This window comes from Cynocephalus volans, chromosome 1 (genome assembly GCF_027409185.1).
Source record: "Cynocephalus volans isolate mCynVol1 chromosome 1, mCynVol1.pri, whole genome shotgun sequence".
Lineage (NCBI taxonomy): Eukaryota > Metazoa > Chordata > Mammalia > Dermoptera > Cynocephalidae > Cynocephalus > Cynocephalus volans.
The window spans coordinates 266,081,260-266,101,597 of record NC_084460.1 but is presented as its reverse complement, the minus strand read 5'-3'; the positions used below and the strand labels follow the sequence as shown (position 1 = coordinate 266,101,597).

At 45.5% G+C, this 20,338-nt stretch overlaps 1 protein-coding gene across 1 annotated transcript in view; it reads right to left on the bottom strand.

Moving 5' to 3' along the window:
* LOC134369639 (aldehyde oxidase 2) overlaps positions 1 to 20,338 on the bottom strand; it is a 75,615-nt gene that overhangs the window by 43,658 nt on the left and 11,619 nt on the right. Inside the window, exons 5-13 of the mRNA XM_063086226.1 lie at positions 19,632 to 19,758; positions 17,844 to 17,905; positions 15,480 to 15,569; positions 13,043 to 13,123; positions 11,132 to 11,276; positions 9,921 to 10,013; positions 5,687 to 5,838; positions 3,640 to 3,733; positions 938 to 1,047 (exon numbers count right to left, since the gene is read on the bottom strand). Coding sequence (XP_062942296.1) covers positions 938 to 1,047; positions 3,640 to 3,733; positions 5,687 to 5,838; positions 9,921 to 10,013; positions 11,132 to 11,276; positions 13,043 to 13,123; positions 15,480 to 15,569; positions 17,844 to 17,905; positions 19,632 to 19,758 — 954 coding nt within the window. The remainder of the gene's footprint in view (positions 1 to 937; positions 1,048 to 3,639; positions 3,734 to 5,686; positions 5,839 to 9,920; positions 10,014 to 11,131; positions 11,277 to 13,042; positions 13,124 to 15,479; positions 15,570 to 17,843; positions 17,906 to 19,631; positions 19,759 to 20,338) is intronic.

Sequence of the window (20,338 nt, the reverse complement as noted above, 5' to 3'; positions counted from 1 at the left end):
CAATCACTTTTCCATTTGGCAAGTGGAAAGCTGAAAGGGAGCCGGACAGAAATTTCCCACAGCAGACTAGTGAATGTTGTGTCAGGAGCAAGTCAGGAGGGGGAGGGCTGCCCCACTGACCCGTTGGCACCGTGCCCACTGGTGTGCTGAGGTGGGGTCAGTGACCATGGCCTGTGCCCCTAAGTGCATTTCCATCTGTGCGGCCAACAAGGGTGCTCATGCTTGAGTCTGCCTGCTCTTCTGTCTGCTGCTTTTGCACAGATGTACATGGAATGGGAAGTTTCCACTCCAAAGGAAAAAGTAATGAACAGCCTACAGGGCTGGAGGCATAACTCCACACAGACTTCCTCCATAACCCGGCTGACGCCTGGCTTTTGATTGCTGTGAGTGTGCGCACGCGTGTGTCATATTGCCTCTCTCTGGGAAGACTGTCCTCTTGGATTCAGGTGCAGCTTTCAAGAGGCGCAGGGTACAGGGAGTGAGGACAGATGGCACCTCCGTAGCCTGCTGGGTGGCCATGTCAACCCAGGGGCTCCTCGGTTAGCACACATCTGGAGGCCGTTGTGCCCCCATGACCTGTTGGTTTGGCCAGAGTGGGGAGTGGGGAGGCTGAGCTGAGCCTCCAGCTCCCTGTGGGCGAGGTCAGAAGCTTCATTCTATGACCAGAGAGCTTTAACCCCTGGACGTGAGTGAGGAGGCACTGAGGCATGGCCACAGCTGCCCCTCCCCCTGCAGGCCCCACCCTACAGCTGAAACAACCGCCCCAAATCCACACCCCAGAGCGGCTCGCCTGAGGCTGTCTGAGGGCCTTGGGGCTGGACCAGTCCAGTGGGACAGAAAACAGGTTTTCAGTGCAGAGCCACTTTTCTTCCACCTGCTTTTAGAGTTCTGAAGATGACTGGACTCAGTTACGGAAAGCAGGCAGTGGAATTCTTACCTTTTGAGAGTGAGGGATATGGACAGATTCCAAAATTTCCTCTGGCTTAAGGTCTGCACTTGCCAACCCAGCAAGAAAATGTTCATTTAGAGGAATCTGCCGTGTACCTTCTGTGGAAGAAAATGACATTTCTAAACAGTCGCAACAAGGAAAGTGAGATTATTTTGTACTTTTAAATGTCAGCAGTGCAGAAGAAAAGGTCAGCCTCCTCTACACAGATCAAGGCAGGGGTCTGAGGCTGTGGTAGAGCCGCAAGGGTCGCTGTTCCCTCCACAGGAAGGGGCAGCGGCTGCTTCCTGACATTTACTGTGATCAGAGAACACGCCACATGAACCGCAGGCCTGCCAGGAACGTGTGGTTCTCATCTCTCAGCAGAGGCTGGTTAATGCAATAGAACCCATTCCAAGCTGTAATCAAGGTAAGGGCGTAACTTAAGCCAGTGCAGAGCTCGTTCCCACTGTTAACAGTGTTCAGATCATTACATTTGCCTTTTGTTCATGCTGCTGTTGTCAGCTCCTGAGACAGATACTTACACCTCTGAAGCAAAGGGAACAATTAACAAAGCCTCCTTCCAGCTCAGCTGGCACCTCTTGGTGATCAGAGCCATGCCCTCTGGCTTTAAAAAATGGCTTGTAGCAGTGCAGAAGGTTTCCTGAGATCAAACTATGGTGCATGGACAACATGGTTCAATCCCTGGCACAATCAGCGCTGTGCTGGTTGAAATGTAGGTGTGGTCGTGAGGGAGGGAGGCAGGAGTGCCCCAAAGGAGCTCCCTGGGTATCTCCGCCTGGCCTCCTGCCCTGCCGCTGGGTCAGCAAGCTGATCTACTTGCCCTTGCTGGGGCCAGGGCCATGCTTGTGGTTGAGATGGCTTTGGTTGAGCTGAGAAAGCAGAGACTGTGAGCCAGAGGTAACAACCAACACCCCACTAGAAGAACACTACTGTTACTGCTGCTGCTACTAATACTTCTGTAGTAGAAGGCCCTGGAAGGGCACCATGCCATCCTTGCCATCCTGGTGCCCCAGAGTCTTGGCTTTTTCTCTCCTGGATTTCATGGGTTGATTTGGGGTCATCCCAGGCCATAGGTCTGGAGGACTCAGTGAAGAGCCTGACTCGGTCAGCAGGGTGAGCCTTTCCTCTAGTCCTTCTTGGCCAGCCTCATGCAAAGCTGGAGAGGGGAGGGCTTGGGGCATGAACTCATTTCTTGGCCACCAAGTCTCTCCTCAACATGTCTGGATTCCAGCAATGAGGGATTGGATAGTGTTAGCCAGCAAATACCTCAGGGAGGGTTACCGTGCCCATTCCTGGTTGGACACATCCCAGAAGACCACATGGGCAGAGATGGTGATTGCTCCTCCTGGACCCCATACCAGGGATACTGTCAGCTCTCAGGAGGTGCCAGTGAGTCAGTGACTGGGTGAGTGGGAGGGACACAGGGAGTGGATATTGGTTGTAGGTGGTTGGGGGAGGGGCAACAAAAGGACATTTCAGAGCTAGAGACTCTGGGGAGAGGACAAGATGGCCTGGGGAGAAGAGGCCAGCATGCCATTGAGAAATCAGACACACTGGGCCTCACATCTGCTATGGTTTTGATGTTTGTCCCCTCCAAAACTCATGTTGAAATTTAATTGCCATTGTAACAGTATTAAGACGTGGACCCTTAAGAAGTGATTAGACCATGAGGGTCCACCCTCATGGGTGGGATTGATGCTATTATAAAAGGGTGAGTTCAGCCCCCTCTTGCTCTCTCTTGCTCTTCCTTCCGCCTTCCACCATGGGATGACACAGAAGAGGGTCCTCACCAGACCTTGATTTTGGATTCCTGGCCTCCAGAACTGTGAGGAAATAAATTTCTGTTCTTTATAAATTCCCTAGTCTCAGGTATTTTGTTATAGCATCACAGACTGAGAATAATCCCATGCCTTCCTCTACAAGTGACCCTGGCTGGGAGGTTGAGCGGATTGGAGACCAGATGTGTGAAATGTCCAGCACAGCCTGGCATGTAGTTAGCACCCAGTCGAAGGGTGTGTTAGCATCCGTGAAGCAGCGTGAATGTGCTGGGCACTTGGGGAGATGGGAACGTGGTTTAGCAGGGAGCTGCCCCAAGGGAATGTTCCCCTCGGCCAGCAATTATAATTAATCACTGCCTTCCCCCTGCCCCCAGGGACCCACCATGTCCCAATGTCCACTGTGTGCCCTCACCAGACTTAAGGCTTCTTACACACAAATGGGAAGGGGGGAAGGAAGGCAGGTGAGTTAGAGGGCCCTGTGGGGGAGGCCTCAGACTGTCTGCTGGTGTAAGGAGGGCTGTGAGGAGGAGGAGGAAGCAGGGAGCAGTCCCTCAGGCCATAGGGACCTTGCCCTCACCTCAGCCTCTGCATACCACCCCTGCTGTTTACTGGCCTAGCAAAAACACAGGAACTAACACGTGGGCTTACATGCGAGCCAACTGAGCTTATGGTCCCAGGTTTTGTGCACATGTGTGCATGTGTGTGTGTGTGTGTATGCTTGCACGTGTGTGGTGTCAGAAGGAAGCACCAGCCAGCCGTTGCATTAACGTGACTTTCCCCATGAGTCTGAGGTCCCCATGGTGAATTGAGAGTCAGGGACCTGGGCTCTGACTTAAAGCAAGTCCTCAAAAAAAAAAAAAATACAAAGACAAAAATCTTTAGGTGCTGTCAGAGTGTTCTGAAGTAGCTCACCTTCTGATATCAGATTGAGGGTAGCGTTGCCCACAGCAAGAATTGGATTCAGATCCGAATAGCAATGCCGGCTTATAATATGTCCTCCTAAGGACTAAGGAGAGAGAGTTAGCTTGGACATTCTATCTCCCGCAGGCACCTGCTTGTGGTCCTTTCAGTGGCTAGAAAGTGTCAAAAGGAATCTTGGTCTTTGCAGAGGGGACTCAGTCCAGAGTGTTGGGAGGACCCCTCCCACTGGCTCCTTAGACTCAGAAGAGGAACTGAAGGTAACTAACACTTACCTAACATTTGGTATGTTCCACATGCTGTCTAAGCTCTCAACAAATGAAGACACTGGGGCACAGAGAAATCATGAAACTTAACCAAGGTCCCCCAGGCAGGAGGTGGCAGGTCTAGGATTCCAACCCAAGCAGTGAGGCTTAGTGGCCCATTCTGAGTCACACCTACTAGGCCTTGGCCACAGTGCAGATGGCCACAGTGTGGCTGCAGAGATGCCATCCCGCCTGTGAACACAGGATCTCAGCCTCATCTCTCATGGGCCTCTGAAATGGTTAGCCCTCACATGGGCCACAGCAGCATACACACCGTTGACAGAGAATTGACCTTTTGCTCTCCTTGGGAGACTCACTTGGATCTGATTGAACCTGTAGCATCTCAGAACATGGGAGAGAAATGACTGGCCATTATACTCAGTACTCTCCTCCCCACATAGTGAAGGAATCTACATTGCTGTGGTCTGGGCTGGAACATAGGTGAGGACAGGGAACCCCATTCCTTTATGAAAAGCTCAGTTTTAAAGTTCTTTTGTTTCCCCTGAGCTGGTATCTGCCTCCCTGGACTCTTACCTATTGATCATATTTCTTTGTGATCATATATAACAACACATCTGTCCTCAGGAGTCTATAAATATCTGAAAGCAGCTCTCATGTTCTCTTGAACTCTCCCAACTCCCTGTTCCTTTTTTTTTTCTTTTTCACATAGGTCCTATTTCTATACCTATTCCTTTTTTGGATGTGGCTCCAACCCCTCATTCTCCTGCCACCATCTCCTTGCCAGGCTCCAGGGTGTCTAGTCCTGACTGGGGAGAGAACATTTTGGAATCACTCGAGAGCTTTTTCAGAGGAATCATGCCCTGCCCTGATTCCCCATATCCCAAGTATTTCTAGGGGTATGTAGGAGAGAGAGCATTCATATTTTGAAAACCTATGTCTCTTTCCCTTCCTTCTGAGGTAAAAAACAACCAGACCTTAAAATGTACCTCCCAGATGTGGTTTGAACAGTACAAAGTAGAGAAAGCTACCCTCTTTGTTTTTAGAAACTATGTGATATAGGTTCATAGCGTCCCCCAAAGTTCCACATATTAGAAACTTAGTCCCCACTATAACACATAGTGTTACCAGGGTGGGAGATCCTATTATGGTAAGTGAAAGGTAGGGCCTTTGAGAGGTGATTAGATTGTGAGAGCCATGCCCTAGTGAATGGATTAATCCATTGATTGTTTAATGGTGGTCATGATTGTGGTTATGATGGCTTTAAAAGGAGAGCATGTGAGAAGGTTAGTCTCTCACTCGAGCCATCTGCTGTGTGAAACCATGCGTTGCTTTCGAGAGTCACTACACACCAAGGAGGTGCTTACCACCTGGACTTTGGACTTCCCAGCCTCTGAAGCTGTAAGCAATAAATACTGTTTTTTACATATTACCCAGTTTCAGGTATTTCTGTTATAAGCTTCAGAAAAAGACTAATGCACTATACTTCTGTTAATGCAGCCTAAAACTGAATTAGGTTGACAGGCTTAACATGAAATTAGCAAAACCATGATGTCCTTTTCTCACCTGTGTTACAGCTTAACAACTCTAGAACTTGACTTACAATTCTCTTTTAAATATTTATTAAATAATGTTTAATTTAAAATATTTATTTATTATGCCTGTGTCAATCTACTGAGACCTTTTTGGATACTGATTCTGCCAATGCATATTTCAACATTTTGGTGAGATTGAGAATTAGGCATGGTGTGCCCAGTGATTGAAACTGAGAAACTTACTGCCATATTCCGGATCTGCTGGCTGGCCAGACTCCTCAGGTGCTTCAGGAGGGCTCGGTACGTCTGAGTTTTCTCCTCTGGGAGCTCGGATATCCTCTCAGCCAAGATGTCCTTCATCTGGGCCAGGCTGCAGCCAGCACCTATTGTCATTCCTGGAAAGCAAATTGATTTTGTGGTTGACATGGGAGGGCTGCTGAATTGTAATCATGGCACCAGTGAGTGCTAGTGTTGGGCCAGTGCAATGACTTTCCACGTTGGCTGCACAGAGAGTCGCTAGGAACTTAGAAACAGCACAAATGTCCACTCCCAGATCGACTAAATCAGAATCTCTGGATGTGGGGCCTTTTAAAAGGCTCCCCAGGTGGTTCTCCTATGCAGCCAGGCTTGGGAAGCCTGGGCTGGTCCACACTCTTCTTTGGACAGACAGGAGGAAATAGAGGCTAGGGAGAAGGAATGACAGTAACAACCCGCAGGTGGCAGAGCCTACTAGAACTTTGCATGACCTATTGCTGACTGACCATGATGAAGCTATGCAGAATTGTTTTGTGATTAAGGGGGATAAATCTGATGGCATTAAAATAATGTCAAATGTCATTTAATTCCCTAGGTCATCCTCTAAAATCAATCATGCACCAGCCAATCAGAATGAACACAGCCCATGCAAGGAGCTGCCCCAGGCATTATGTTGGGTGTGGTTGGGTGAGGGGAAGTTGGGGGTTCCTGTGGAGGGGCCAGGGCAGCGATGGGAGAGCATCCAGGAGGATTGGGGCAATGCTACTGGCAAGGAAGTAATTCAAAATTTTAACAACCTTTCCAGCCATACTTGTGAGGATTGGCAGGATATTAGCATGAACTTCAGGGTTTCTCTTGAGTAGGAATGAAACTCAATCTTCAGAAGTGCAGTGGTCACCCAAACCATCAAGGGGTGACTTAGTTGGCCTTTTAAACTGAATCCTTTACTTCCTGGGATTTTCAGAATGAAACACTGACACATAGAGTTTGATTTGCCATCAGTAGGTTAGGATAGGTTCTAATTACAGTCTGTTTTTATCAGGTTTCAGGTTGGGCTTTGATTTTTCTCTTTAATAGAAATTTATTATTATTATTATTATTATTATTATTATTATTTTGGCAGCTGGCCAGTAAGAGAATCCAAACCCTTGACCTTGATGTTACAACACCACTAACTGAGCTAACTGGGCAGCCAATATTGGCATTTTTTTTTTTTTTTTGGTGCCTGGCTGGTACAGGGATCGAACCCTGGACCTTGGTGTTATCAGCACCATGCTCTAAACAACTGAGCAACTGGCCAGCCCTGATTTTACTCTTGATTAATCTTTGAGAATATTTTACCCTCCCACATAGTTGTATTTTATCAATACAAAAAAAGTACATGAAACAATACTCCCGCCCCCTTGCCAACACACCCTCACAAAACCCGAACTGCTTCAATAATCTCATCTGACTTTATAGATTAGGGAAACCACTGCTCCTTATTATCCTAATGCTAAGTATACTTTGCCTAAAAGTAACCAGACTGTCCCTCCTCTCTGCAATGTCTCAGCCTGCAGTCCTCACCCTGCGTCTGTTTCAGCATCTCATAAAAGGCACGCTGTAATGTGGGATCCGATCCCGCCCCAGACCATCGGCAATGATCTGTTGCTTCATTATCATCACAGGTTCCATTGGAAGCTGGTCTTTAACTTCTGCAAGAATCCTGGCCTTATCTTTGCAGGAGTGCTAGGAAAATGAAGCTTGGTTCCTGTCATACAATTCCTTCTCCCTAAGGAGAAGAGCCAGATCCTTAGTAGAGAAGAAGCCAGAAACCAAAAGGCATCATTATGGCATCATTAAGGTCAGAAGCATCACACAGAACAGCATTGCCGCTTTTTATCTGACATTTGTAGAAAAGGGCAGGTCAGCCCCAGCAGGCGTGAAATGCCAGCTGTCTGCTCTATTGCCTGAGTCTTCGTGAGATTTCAAACACAGTCTGAGGCCAGACAATCTGTTTTGGGGCTTTCGTTCGGCAATTTCCATTTCTCACATTATGCCTCACTCTGTGCTGGGCATGACACACTTTGCTTGGCTGTACTGAGAAAATACTATTTTCTATAGTTCTATTCGTATTTTATCCCATCTCTGGTCATAAAATCTGGCTTGAATTCCAACGGAATTAGAAAGAACTTCTGTTTGATTCTCAGAATGGGGTTTTCGTTTTGACTTCATGTTTCTCAGGTTCATGGGCCTATGGGATAAACATGCAGCAGCTTTCTAGAGCACTTACTATACTAAAGATTTTAAGGAAAAAAGATGTATATTGAGCCAAACATATTTGTACTATGGATGAGCATGCAAAATTTAAACAAATGTTTAAGTCAAAATGACAGCTTCACACAAATCTATTTTCTGGGGGTGATGGGGGGACACATCTGGCCCCAGTGCACTCCTTCCCATTCAGTGTCCTTCACTCTTCTGGGATTAGTAGAAGTTCGCGAATCATGGAAACTTTCCTGGAAGCCACTAGAGGGTACTCATGCTTTTATTTTCTGAGGCCCAGAGGCAGGCACATTGTTTAGTTTCCTCAGATTTCAGAATCTGGCTCTACTTTGGCTGCAGAGACCAAACTGAGCAGTCAATGCAAACAGCCAATTGGACAGGCTGTGGGGTGGAGCTGGGCTGGGGAGGCGGGCATCAGGAGGCCAGCAGTGGCGATAAGGAAAGAGTTCTGAATTGCACGTGGGAAACCTTGTAACCTGACCACCAGCCAGCTTGGGGACCTTGGGCGTGTCCACTCTCCTTTCATGTCTTGGCTTCCTCATCTATAAGATGAGAAATTTGGAGGATTTTGAATTGTGCTCAGGGGGCTCAGAGAAAGGGAGGGATGGTGAAAAGTCTTTTGAACAGAGCAGCTTATTTTATTTACTTATTTTATTGAAGATTTGTTTGAGAACAGGGATGTGGTGCTAAGGAGAAGTTTGAAAATAGCAGGGCTAAATGATGCCTGGGGTGAGGAGCAGGGCAAGGGCCTCCTGCCACAGCCTTCCGTGTAGTGCTCTGGCTGGCTGTGCTCCCGACCCTTCCATTCTACTCTTCCCTCTTCCTCTCCCTCCCTTCTGCCATTACCAGGCTTTCAGGCCAATCGAAGCACATTTCTCTGTTTTTCTAAATGGCATTCAGGTGTGCTACCTGAATTGTCCCAAGACTGAAGCTGTGAAGCCTTCATGTTGGGCAAAATCCAGGAAGGGCTCCTTCCCGTGCAAATGGGTGGGGTCAGATAGGGAAGGGTAGGCTTGCTGGTCTACAGTGACCTAAGTGTGGCTAATGATGGTTAGAGGCCAGGAAGGCAGGACTCCTGGATGGCAGTGTTGCAGCCAGGGTGGGGCCCTCCGCTGCCCACACCTGTCCCTCCCAAACACACAGTGACCTACAGGTCAAATCTTGACTAAAGCTTTCAGTTCAGTCAATTTCCCTGTTGCCTAAGTTAAGGAAGTCATCATTACCACTGCGTCCCATTACATTCAAGTTCCTGACCCATTCATTCATTCATTTTTTCCATTAATTCATCAGCACTTATATGCATGAACAGGACTAGAACTCTGGGGGATGAAGAAAGGAGGAAAATAAGGTTTCCTTTGTTAAAAGGTCTGCCATGCATTTGAATGTGGAGTTTTGTGTGTTTTCTTCCTATATTGTGAGCTCCACCTTGCTTGATATGGCACTCTGCACTAGTGGGCTCTTGATGGTTTTGTAAGTGGCTGTGGTGCTTGCCCATTCAGGTATTTGTCCCACTTGTCCCCTTGCCAGTGTCCCCATGAGACAAGTAGCATGCAAGTGACAGACAATATTTCTCCTACTTTTCCCTGCAAACATCCTCTCTTTATGGAATTGATTGTCCAATTGGTGGGCAGCACCTGTTCTCTCTCGCTGTTTACCCATCAAAGTGACACTGCAAATTTATTGTCTCTGTGTCACCATGGCATTTTATAGGCAGGAATCCTGCAGGTGACTGCAAGGTCTTGAATGATACCATTCGGATACCTCATATTCCCCAAGAAGATTTTGACAGAAAGGTTTCACCGGGGGGGTGTAATATCTAAAAATATAGGAAAATGATGAAGAGTTAGAAATAGGCCTGACTAGACACATGATGAGGAGGTTCTGAGTTATTTGGCAAGTGTAAGTTTATGGCAGGGATGGCTTCATTGACATCTCACTAAAAACACCAGGAACTTACCGTCACTTGTTTTAGTCACTGTAGTCAGCTCATATATCCTAGCAGGAGAGAGCAGAATTGGGTGAAAATATCCTTGTGATTTCATTGCAGGTCCTGAAGAGTAAACAGATTTTAGAGATAGTTAGGAAAGAGAAAATGCCTCTTTATTGCATTGAAATTTTCTCATAAAAATAGTCAGACACAAATTTTAAAGATTGACAATAGCTGTGTATAGATGTGAAAGCAGTGGTCATTAGTCCCTTCTGAATAAATTAATAGAGCATGCACTCCCCATATATGCATTTATTTATTTACACGCTCACTGCATTTATGTAAAAATAGGAAATAAAGAGGATGAGAAGCTCTTAAAACACTCTTGCACATAGGCACCGCAAGACATATATAAGAATATTTGTAATAGCCCAAACTATTGGAAGCAGCGGGATCTATTTCAACAAACTGTCCTTCAGCAATAGAATGGATGACAAGCTGTTCCATGCTCCTTCAGTGGAATATAGCACAGCTACATGCCACAGTATGGGTGAATCTCAGGCCAAGAATGTCGAATGATCAAAGCAAATTACAGGAGAATAATACAGTATCAGTCTATTTATGTGAAGTTCAAAAATATGCAAAACTAAATGATATGTTGTTTAAAGATTCAAATATATGTGGTAAAATTATAAAAATAAGGAAGAGACTGACCAACACAAAATTCAGGCTAATGAATCCCTTCAAGAGAGAAGGTAAAGAAAGGGGGTGTGGTTTAGAAGGGCCCACGGGTGGGGGGGACTTTCAAAGTTCTTAAGGTGGGCGTGGTACTGGCCAGCCACCAAAAATAAACAAGCAAGTGAGGGGGCCCATATGGGTAGCTCAGTTGGTTGAAGTGGGTGTGGGCGGTAACTGAGTGTGTGTTGCATTGTTAATATGCCAATACATACTTTATAAAATTCTAGTATGTCTGCTCAATATTTAACAAAAACAAAATAAAAATGTACAAGATAAATTAAATGATTACAGAAAAACTCCTTTAATTCCTTTTCCCCCCACCTCAAGGGATCACCCTGCATACTACCAGGTACATGTACATCCAACTTGGAGACCACCAGCTTTATTATAAAGGATGATGCTTTCATCCCTAAAAAGCAGTTTTTGTAGACCAAGAACAGAGTAGGGGAGAAGAAGTTCAGTTCAGCATCAATGGTGGAATGAGAACCATTGCAGGCACTCACCTAGTGAGGTGTTGCCGAGGATCAGAGGGGCTTCAGGGTGTTTCACTTTCAGCTCCAGGAGATCCTTTAGGGTCCCAGGGGAGATCCAGGTAACCCTCTCTCCATAAAAGGTCAGGGTTCGTTTTTCTGGGTTCTCTGCCATCCTCTAAGGGCAAATGACAAGCATGTGTGTTCCTGTGCACACCTGTATACAAGGTCCCAGGAGGAGGTATGTTCCTCTAGAGAGATTTCAGGGGTTCCAGGGTCCACTTGCCAGAACAGATACTATGTCTGTGGTCAATGCCTGAATTCCCATAATTAGATGGCTTTTTGGGAACAAGTGACAATATAAGCTGGCACGTGTTACTGACCATTCAGTATGGATTAATTTAGCATAATTTAGTCTCATGGCTTTAAATATCATAATTATAAATGCTTCTAAATTAATATCTTCATCCTGGACTTTTCGTCTGAAATCCAAACTCATATCTAAATGAGTGCTTGATGTTGCCTCTTAGATGTGTAAAAGGCATCTCAAATTTAATTTCTTCAAAACTGAGCTCCTTATATCTAATCTCCTTCCAAGCCCCTGAAAAGGAAACCCCAAAAGGAAAAATACTCTGTCCTCCAGAGGTCTTCCCCATCTCTGTAAATGGCCACTCCACCCTTCCAGCTGGCCCAGGCCCCAGAATCAGCCTTGACTCCTCTCCCTCCCCCATACCCCCATCACATCCAGTAGCAAAGCCTGTTGGCTTTTCTTCCAAAATATATCCAGAATCCAATTGATTCTCACCACCCCCACCCCAGCAGCCTGGCCCAGCCACCACCATCTCTCAGGATGGCATTGGTCCCCTGGTGGGGCTCCATGTACCTTCCCTTGCCCCTCTGCAGGCTATTCTCAACACAACAGCCAGAATGATGCCATTGCAACCTAAGAAGGAGCATGCCCTCCTCTGCCCTACCCCACAATAGTGTCTCCTCTCACACAGATGCCCAGCAGCGTTAAGTCCAGCCTGGTCTGGCCCTGACGGATTTCTGACCTCCCCTGGCTCACTCTGCTCCAGCTGGGCTGGCCTCCGCTCTGTCCCTTGCTCAGGCCAGGTGTCCTCCCGCCTCTAGGGCCTTTGCACTTGCTGATCCCACACGTGGATTGTGCTTCCCCCACATATCTTTGTGGCTGGTGTCCTCACTTCCTTTCAGACTTTCTTCAAGTGTCTCCCTCTCAGACAAGTCTTCTCTGGCCGGGATATTTAAAATTATAACTCCCTCCTCTGTTTTATTCTTTTCTTCTTAACACTCTTACTTACTAACACACTCCATCTTTTATCTATTATTTTGCTTATTGTCATTCTCTCTCACTAGATTACCAGTTCCTCCAGGGAGCTTTTTGTTAGTTTTGTTTCCTGCTGGTTATCTAGTACCCAGAACAGTGTCTGGCACATTGCTGAATGGATAAATATTTGTTGAATGAATAAACGAACACATTAGAACCCCTTCGGAAGTAGGTATTTCATAGAATGGGACTGCTGGATGCCTGAGGAGAAAGATGCAGATGCTGATGGGAGGAAGGGCGAGGCACAGTGGGGCTCCTGGGAGTGCCCCTTGGGATCGATGTACTGGAGTGGCTGGGAAGACCACGTGGAAGCTGAGCAATGCTGTACCACCTGGACAGTCAATAGCGACACATTCCAGAAGACAGCGATACGAGTGAGGATGGAATCATTTAAAAAGTAGCCTCAGCTGAGGTTTCAGGGAATGTTTCCAGGGGTCAGCCAGGGCTTGGTGAGCTGGGGAGGGAGAAGGCATCTTGCTCTGGTCAAACATTTCCACACTTTGACAGTTTCACAGGAAGGAAAAATGGATGGTTTTATGAAACTGAATTTATAATCAGTGATATCTAAACGAGTGCATAAAATACCCAACTCATCTTACCAAGAGTTCTGGAGGAAATATGAGCTCCTGGGTAGGGTCCAAGGGCTGGAACTCCTCTTTTGCAAACAGCTCCGTGCAAATCTGTATAAAGGGAAGAAGCAGATGGCCTTGTCAGCCCTGCTCAATTAGAAACAGTGTGTAATTCTTTACAGGAATTAGACAAGATGAACATAGTAAGAACTCTCCTACTCTCCTGGTACAGGGAAATAGTTCACACCAAATAATTTAAAATGAGAATTTTGTAAGAGAGATCCTGATTTATCACTAATGTGATACTAAAGGAAAGAGTATTCTATGAAATACTCCAAAGAGTATTGTGGGAAACACCAAGACATTCTATGAAAAACTATCAGAGGTTAAGTAAGTTTGGGAAGTCCTCTCCACTGTGCCCAACCACTATTCTTTCCCCTGCCAAGTCAGGATTCAAAATGCTAAAAGCTCTGAAAAGTCTTGTAATTTAAGTAAAAATGACTCTAAACATACGTGCCCACATATGAACATATACAATCTGACTTTAAAGATAATAGTTAACATTTACTGAGTGCTTGCATTCCAAGTGCCTTTACATGTATCGATAATTTATTTAGTCTTTACGATAATTGTATAAAAAAAGTAGATCGTTATTTCCATTTCGCCCATCAAGAAACTAAAGCACAGTGAAAATTTACCCAGCTTGTAATCCTGTCTGAATTAGATCTGGGTTAGTTGTGGGAAACACTTATTGCTAGGAAACATTCTTGAAGAGGTCAGGAAAATTGGGAGAGAATCATGGGATGCGGGGGAGGAGGCAGGTGTGATGCAGAAGAGGAAACGTGGACATCAGAGGGAGACAGATCTGGGTTCAATCTCAGCTCTGTTCTCTGACCTTTCTAATGGAGAGACCCTTAACCTCTTTAAAGAATAAATGGAAATAATCCATATTTTGAAGGGTAATTGAATAGGTAAAATGACCTGACATTTGAACAATACTCCCCTTTTTTTCTATCTCTCTGAGGTCTTCCATGGATTCAGAAGGAAAACTCGTAATTGTTCCTTGTCAGGTTCTTAGTAAGGCCACAGATTTGAGGCATTATAGGCCAACATCTAAATGATCAGTTTTGCATTAATGGGAATTAAAAGCATAGGCAGTACTTGGGGCCAATAATATGGTATATCTCTAAATCCTAGAAATAAGATTGTGCCTGAGAATTACAATTTAAAAGAAACAATGAATCAAAGCCGAGAAATGAAAAGTTCCCTAAACAGGTCCTAGGTCAAGACTTAACAGTTACCCAAATGGAAGATACTAACATAGATTAGAGAGAAGTGAGTGTCACAGGGGCACACACCTAGACAACCAGCAGGTCCACTCTGGTGGAAGGAGGGGTCTTCTACAACACTATCCACTAAGACTATGCAACTGCTCTGTGTCCGTCACTATAATCTGGCTTTCTATGTCTGTTTCTCTGCAGGGAAAGGATGTGTGGCTCAGCGATCACAAGATCCACTTTACAATCGTGTTTCTCTTTATAAATGAATATTGGGGCACTTTTCAGTTTAAATATCATGTTCTTTTAACTTTGGTTAAAGTGAATCAGGTGTTCTGTAGAGCCCAATCACGGCTCAAGTTGAATTTCTGAGATCACAAAATTGAGAATCAACTTTAGAATGTATTGAGCCTACCAAGGTGCCAATTGTGAAGTGGTCGTGGCAGGTGTAGCCCACTCTCATGGACAACCCCCTCTCTTCCATTGTGCACTTTCTTCAGACCCAAATGAGGTGATAGCGGGAGCCAAGAATGGGAAAAAGGAAGGTCTGAAGAATGGAAATAGATTCAGGAAGGATGGGCACAGTTTTGTCCAAGGCCAGCTGTGTGCTCTTAGATATCCTTGTTTATAAGGAGCCAGTTCTCTATTTTATCCTATATTTCAACTTCTCTAAGTAATTCCTTTAAGAATTTGGCAGTGGTTCTTTTCTGGAAACTAGTGTCTCTCAGAGACCAAAGCCAGAGACTCAAATGTTTAAGGCTGGACTTCCTAGTTATGGGCTGTTAACCTGCGACATGACTTTGGAAGGCTCCTCAGCCTTCCTGAGGTCACAGCGCCCTCTCTCTAGGAAGGATGAGAGAAGGTGATAGAGAATGACTGCAAGAGTAGGGCCAGGGACAGAGATCCATTTCCACCTGAGGATGTGACTCATCCATAGTTGGGGGAGGGGTTTCTTCTCTTATCTGAGTAATTTTGTTGTCCCGGTGTTGCAGTGTTTCAGACTGTGAAGGGGAAAATCAGAGTATGGGCTTTGGATCAACACCTTACCCAGTTCCCAAATGCACTTTATTTGTGCATGTACTTTGCGCAGTTGTAGTAAAGTAGAGAACGACCACTGAAACTAACAAGCACAGTGTCAACACTGGGCCAGCATTAAGCAACATTAACAGCGAGATGACAAAGGGTCTCACGTCACTTCTTCTGCCAAGTGAGGAAGAATCATTTTCTCCCTGATCCAAGCAGCAATTTCCTGGTCCTTTCTGTTGACAGCCATTTGACTCCTCCTACAAAGGTGAAATGCCTTAGATTAAAAACTTTTTTTAGTTGGGAAATAGGCACATGCCCTGAAAGGTTTGGCAGTTTAAATGAGACTTCAGACTTCTGTAGCCTCTTTTGGTAGTTTCTATTGGAATAAGGATAATCACAAGGCCTTTCTTCTTTTGTTTTATTTTTTAAGACAAAATGATACATATAGAATATATAAATATATAATATGATATAGAATATATATATATAATCTATAATATATAGTATAAACGAATAATACAGCTTCTAGAGAAGTATAAAAGAATAAACTGTCATTACTCTATTCCATTGATGGTATTTTGACATAATATGTATTTGGGACTGTGCTATATTTATATAGTACATAATATTTGAAAATTTTTGTTTATTACATGTGCAGCTTTGTGTACATATATGAGTCTTTTTAGGTTAGTTTCTATTGGTAAAATTAATTGATAAGATGTTTTTCAGGCAATAACCATTTATCCAGTCTCTAGCATATATAAGATTCAACGACATTGAATATTATAATTCATATAGGGCCCTAAGGAAAAAAAAAAAATTTTAAAAACCAGGGAAACCATTTTGGTAACCAGATCTCCCAGACATTTGGGGTCAGTGTGGGGCTGATGGGGAATGAGATGACAATGCACCATACAGCAGGTATCCATTTGACAGCTCTTTCATTTTCTATTTCCTCCAAACTTACCCTTTGTATCTTCTTCCTCAAATAATTTCTTCTAAGCACCTAGCAAAATACTTTCTTCCAGACACTTCAGTTCTCTTTCTCTGCCCAAGTGTCTCAAGCTGCCATTTTCCTAATTCTGCCCAAGAAGCAAAAACAGCTGGCCCAAGCAAGCAGCGCTTCCTCTGTTACTCAGAGCTCTGAGAGCTTCCATGATGGACTGCGCATCAATCATAATGGAAAAAAGCCAGTCTCCTCTTGACCCGGTAGATATAAACCTTGTGTCTTCCCTATGGGACTGGGTTGCTTTCGCCCATTAAAGTCCCATGGGACCTGTTGGCTACATTTTTGCCTTTATCCCCAAAGTCTGCACCTGGAAAGGTGAATAACATCCACATCCACAGGGAAAGAAGTTTCCTTTAGCTCCCTTTATTTGTATTTCATAAGTGCTTTTCCTCTTACACCAGCAATTTGCTGGGCTTACAAGCTCTTCATTTAATTTCTCAGCTTGACAACTTTGGCTCCCCCATGTGGCAGTTGAGGTCTGGGACAGGCACACATGGGTGACCCGCTGGGCTCTGGGGCATGGGACACAACTTCTGCTTCATTTCCAGGTGAGGGGCCTCAAGCACCTGTGTGGGCACCTCAGCCTGAATGTCCAACCTGGGTTTACTTCCTTCACAAACAGCCACTTGTTGGTCACTCTTTAATGTGGGGGTGCAGACACTGGCTGTTATGATCTCCTGAGATGGACACAGAAAAGAGGCTTATGTCAGGCCTGGGAGTGGGGTCAAGGCCATACATGAAGAATGATCTAGAAAAGGGGTGAAGGCTCCAGGGGGACAAGTCATCTTGGCCTCATGGACTCCTGAGAATGGGTGAAGTTGGACCAGAGAGGGGTCCTCTAAAGTGTAGGGTCCCCTTTGCTTGGGTCTCAGGGCTGTACTGCCCACATCTATCCTGCCCTCAGCAGAGGGCCATCAGATGTGCCTGTCTGCTCTCCCTGTCGAACACTATTCACAGTGTCAACAACATCCTCAAGAACAGTTGCAACTGTTTGTTGAACTCTTACTAAGTGCCGAGCAAGGCTCATTGGATTTTCACCACAGACCATTTTGTAGACAAAACACTCTGTGTTCTTGCACTTGGAGTGAATTTTGAATTCCACTCTGCATATTCAGCTTCTTTATCTGCTCACCCTTCCCAGCTGGTTGGATTCCTGGAACTAACCTTGCCTCACCAAGGCAAACTCCATCTCCTTGCTTGTCTACCTGGGCTTGCTGGAGCCCTCCTACCTGTTCTGTCCATATGCCTTGCTTAACTAGCCATGGACAATGTCTGGATGGCCAGTTAGGTCACCTGACTTCCCTCTGTGGTTTTGATTGGACAACATCAAGGGTGGTGTAAAGTTCACCCGATTCTCCAGAAATAGCTACAACTCGTGAGTCAGCTGGAGCTAACTCACTTGATCTCCCTCATTGTCTATTTACATGGTCTAAAAAAATTCAGTTCCTGTGTTTGCAGCCTCAACCAACTGCCACTGTTATTCTTGCTCTGGAGGATTTCCCTCCAGTCACCTACTCACCATGCAGAAGGTCCTTCCACTCTCAAGAATTGGCCGATACCCAGTGCAGCGGCATAGATTACCTAATCAGAGAAGAAGCATGGCTATCAATAGGCTTTGTTTTTACTGGTTTCTTCTGAAAGTTGAAATAGATCCAGTCTTTTTTGGAGAGTATTTTAATATGTGCCAAACTGCTTAATGCTTTCTTCTTCTACTTTGAGTATTATCTTCCCCACTTCAATTCCAGTTTTATTCTCTGTCCTAAAGAAGATGACAGTCTAGCTGGTGAGCTTACTTTCATCCATCTATTAATTTATTCATTCGACGTGAATGTATTGACAACAACTATATATCAGACACAATGTAAAATGGTGGGGATCCTAAAAAAGAAAACATAGGCAATTTCAAGGTACTACATGAGCAAGTATCACACCTTGGACAGTGGTGTTCCTCAGTGGATTTTAGGTCACCACATCAGAATCTCCTAGGAGTATTTGTCAACAATGCAGATTCCTGGCCCTTCTCTAACTCTCCTAAATCAGAATGCTTGGGGTCGGCCAGGGATCTGTACTTAAGAGGTCTGCAAGTAATTTTATTGCGTTGTAAAGTCTGAGAAAGTCAGGTTTCCCAGGATGAGGGCCTGGGGGTGGGGGTGGAAGAGGGTCAGTGTGGAATAGAATTCATCTGGAAGGCTTCACAGGAAGCCTGGGCTTGAGTGATGAGCAAGCTATGGACTGGTGGAGAGCAGGGCAGGGGCCTGCAAGGTTCTCAGAGCAGTGCAGACAAGGTGCAGAAGAGGAAATGTGCAGAGGTTGGGAGGAGACTGGCCTGCAGGGAGTCATGCAGAGGAGGAGGAAGCATGAGTGAGTGAGGCCAGTGGATGGACTTCTCTGAGTGCCTGGTGAGGAGGTGAGGCTTGGCCACGCTTTAGGCATGAGGAGCTGCCGAAGGACCTCAAATAGGAGAAGGACCTAAGGGAGGTAGGGATTTTAGATGACTAATCTTATTTACTGTATTGGAGCAGAGAGAGTCAAGGATGTCCACCAGCAGCTGGCAGGTTAGGAGAGTGTGTCTGTGCTCACCTGTCAGCCTTCACCAATCTAAGAATTAGCTTATCTAACAGGTGACTTGTTTATGGATTATTGACACCTGAAGATGGTATTTATTGATCCTGTGAAAGAGATATGTTTGTACATTTCTCTTTAGTAACTTAAGCCTATTGCACATTTTAAAGGATTCTTTTGATATGTGAAGGACTCTATTAAGGGGTTGAATTCCCCCTCCCCCACAAATATGTTGAAATCCTAACCCCTAGAATCTGTGAACATGAACTTATTTGGAAATAGGATCTCTGTAGATGCAATTGAGCTAAAATGAGGTTATGCTGGGTTAGGGTAGTCCCTAATCCAGTGACTGGTGTCTTTATAAGAAGAGGGAGATTTGGACACAGACACATGGGGGAGAAGGCCACTTGAAGATGGAGGCACAGATTGGAGTGACGCATCTATAAGCCAAGAGACGCCAAGGACTACTGTCAACATAGCTGGAAGAGGCAAGGAAGGATCCTCTGCTAGAGCCCACATGGTGTGGCCCATGTGCAGTGTGTTAGTTCTGCGCAGGCTGCTCCAGACATGTGCTCTGATTAGCAGGGGACAGCTTGGGCTTCTCTACTCTTGGGTGGACTGTAGCTACTTTAGAAGTAACCGAAGCATGGGGCCTGCATGGGGCTGGGATGATGTTGAGGGGTGGGTGGAGCAGCTGAACACCTGGCCTTGGGTGAGTGGTAGGTTTTCTCTTGGTCAGACCTACCCCCCAGGGCTTCCATGAGCTGCTCCTCTGAGGGCTGTGGGTGGTTCCTGAGCAGCGTGTACAAGGACATCACCATCCCAGGGGTGCAGAATCCACACTGGGTGCCGTGGCTCTTTGCAATCCTCTCCTGGGAAAACACACATGCACGGTCACAGTGCACCTACCTGCTGATACCAACTCTCACCAGGGTCCACAGCCTGTGTCTCCCTTGTCATGGTGGAACCCACTTCCTGAGCAAATGTAGCTCATCCCTGGGATCAGAGTCTGCCAGTGTCCCTTTTCCTAGGCTGCTCCTCTAGCATTATAATCACTTCTCAAGGTTAAGTGCTCAAACTCTTCTAATTTGGAATTAGCAGTGTGTAGCCTCCATTCCCAGTGTGAGAAGAGTTCTCCAGAAATCAATAATTATAAGGAGAGCGTGTGTCAGTTTCAAAAACAGTTTTCTTGAATATTTCTACATCTTGTACAGCTTAGTTCTCACCATGAGGCAACCCCATTTTGAATAACTTGGAGGTTACTTACTGTTGATCTCACTTTGCTTTTTAAAATTCTTCTGTGTTGGCTCAAAGAGAGTTCTACTTTCAAAGGTCCAAGATTTTGGTCTGCATCTAGATCCCTGCTATTTAAAGTATATTCTGTGGACCAGAAGTATTGGTTCCACCTGGAAACTTGCAGGAAATGCAGAACCTGGGGCCCCTGCTCATAAT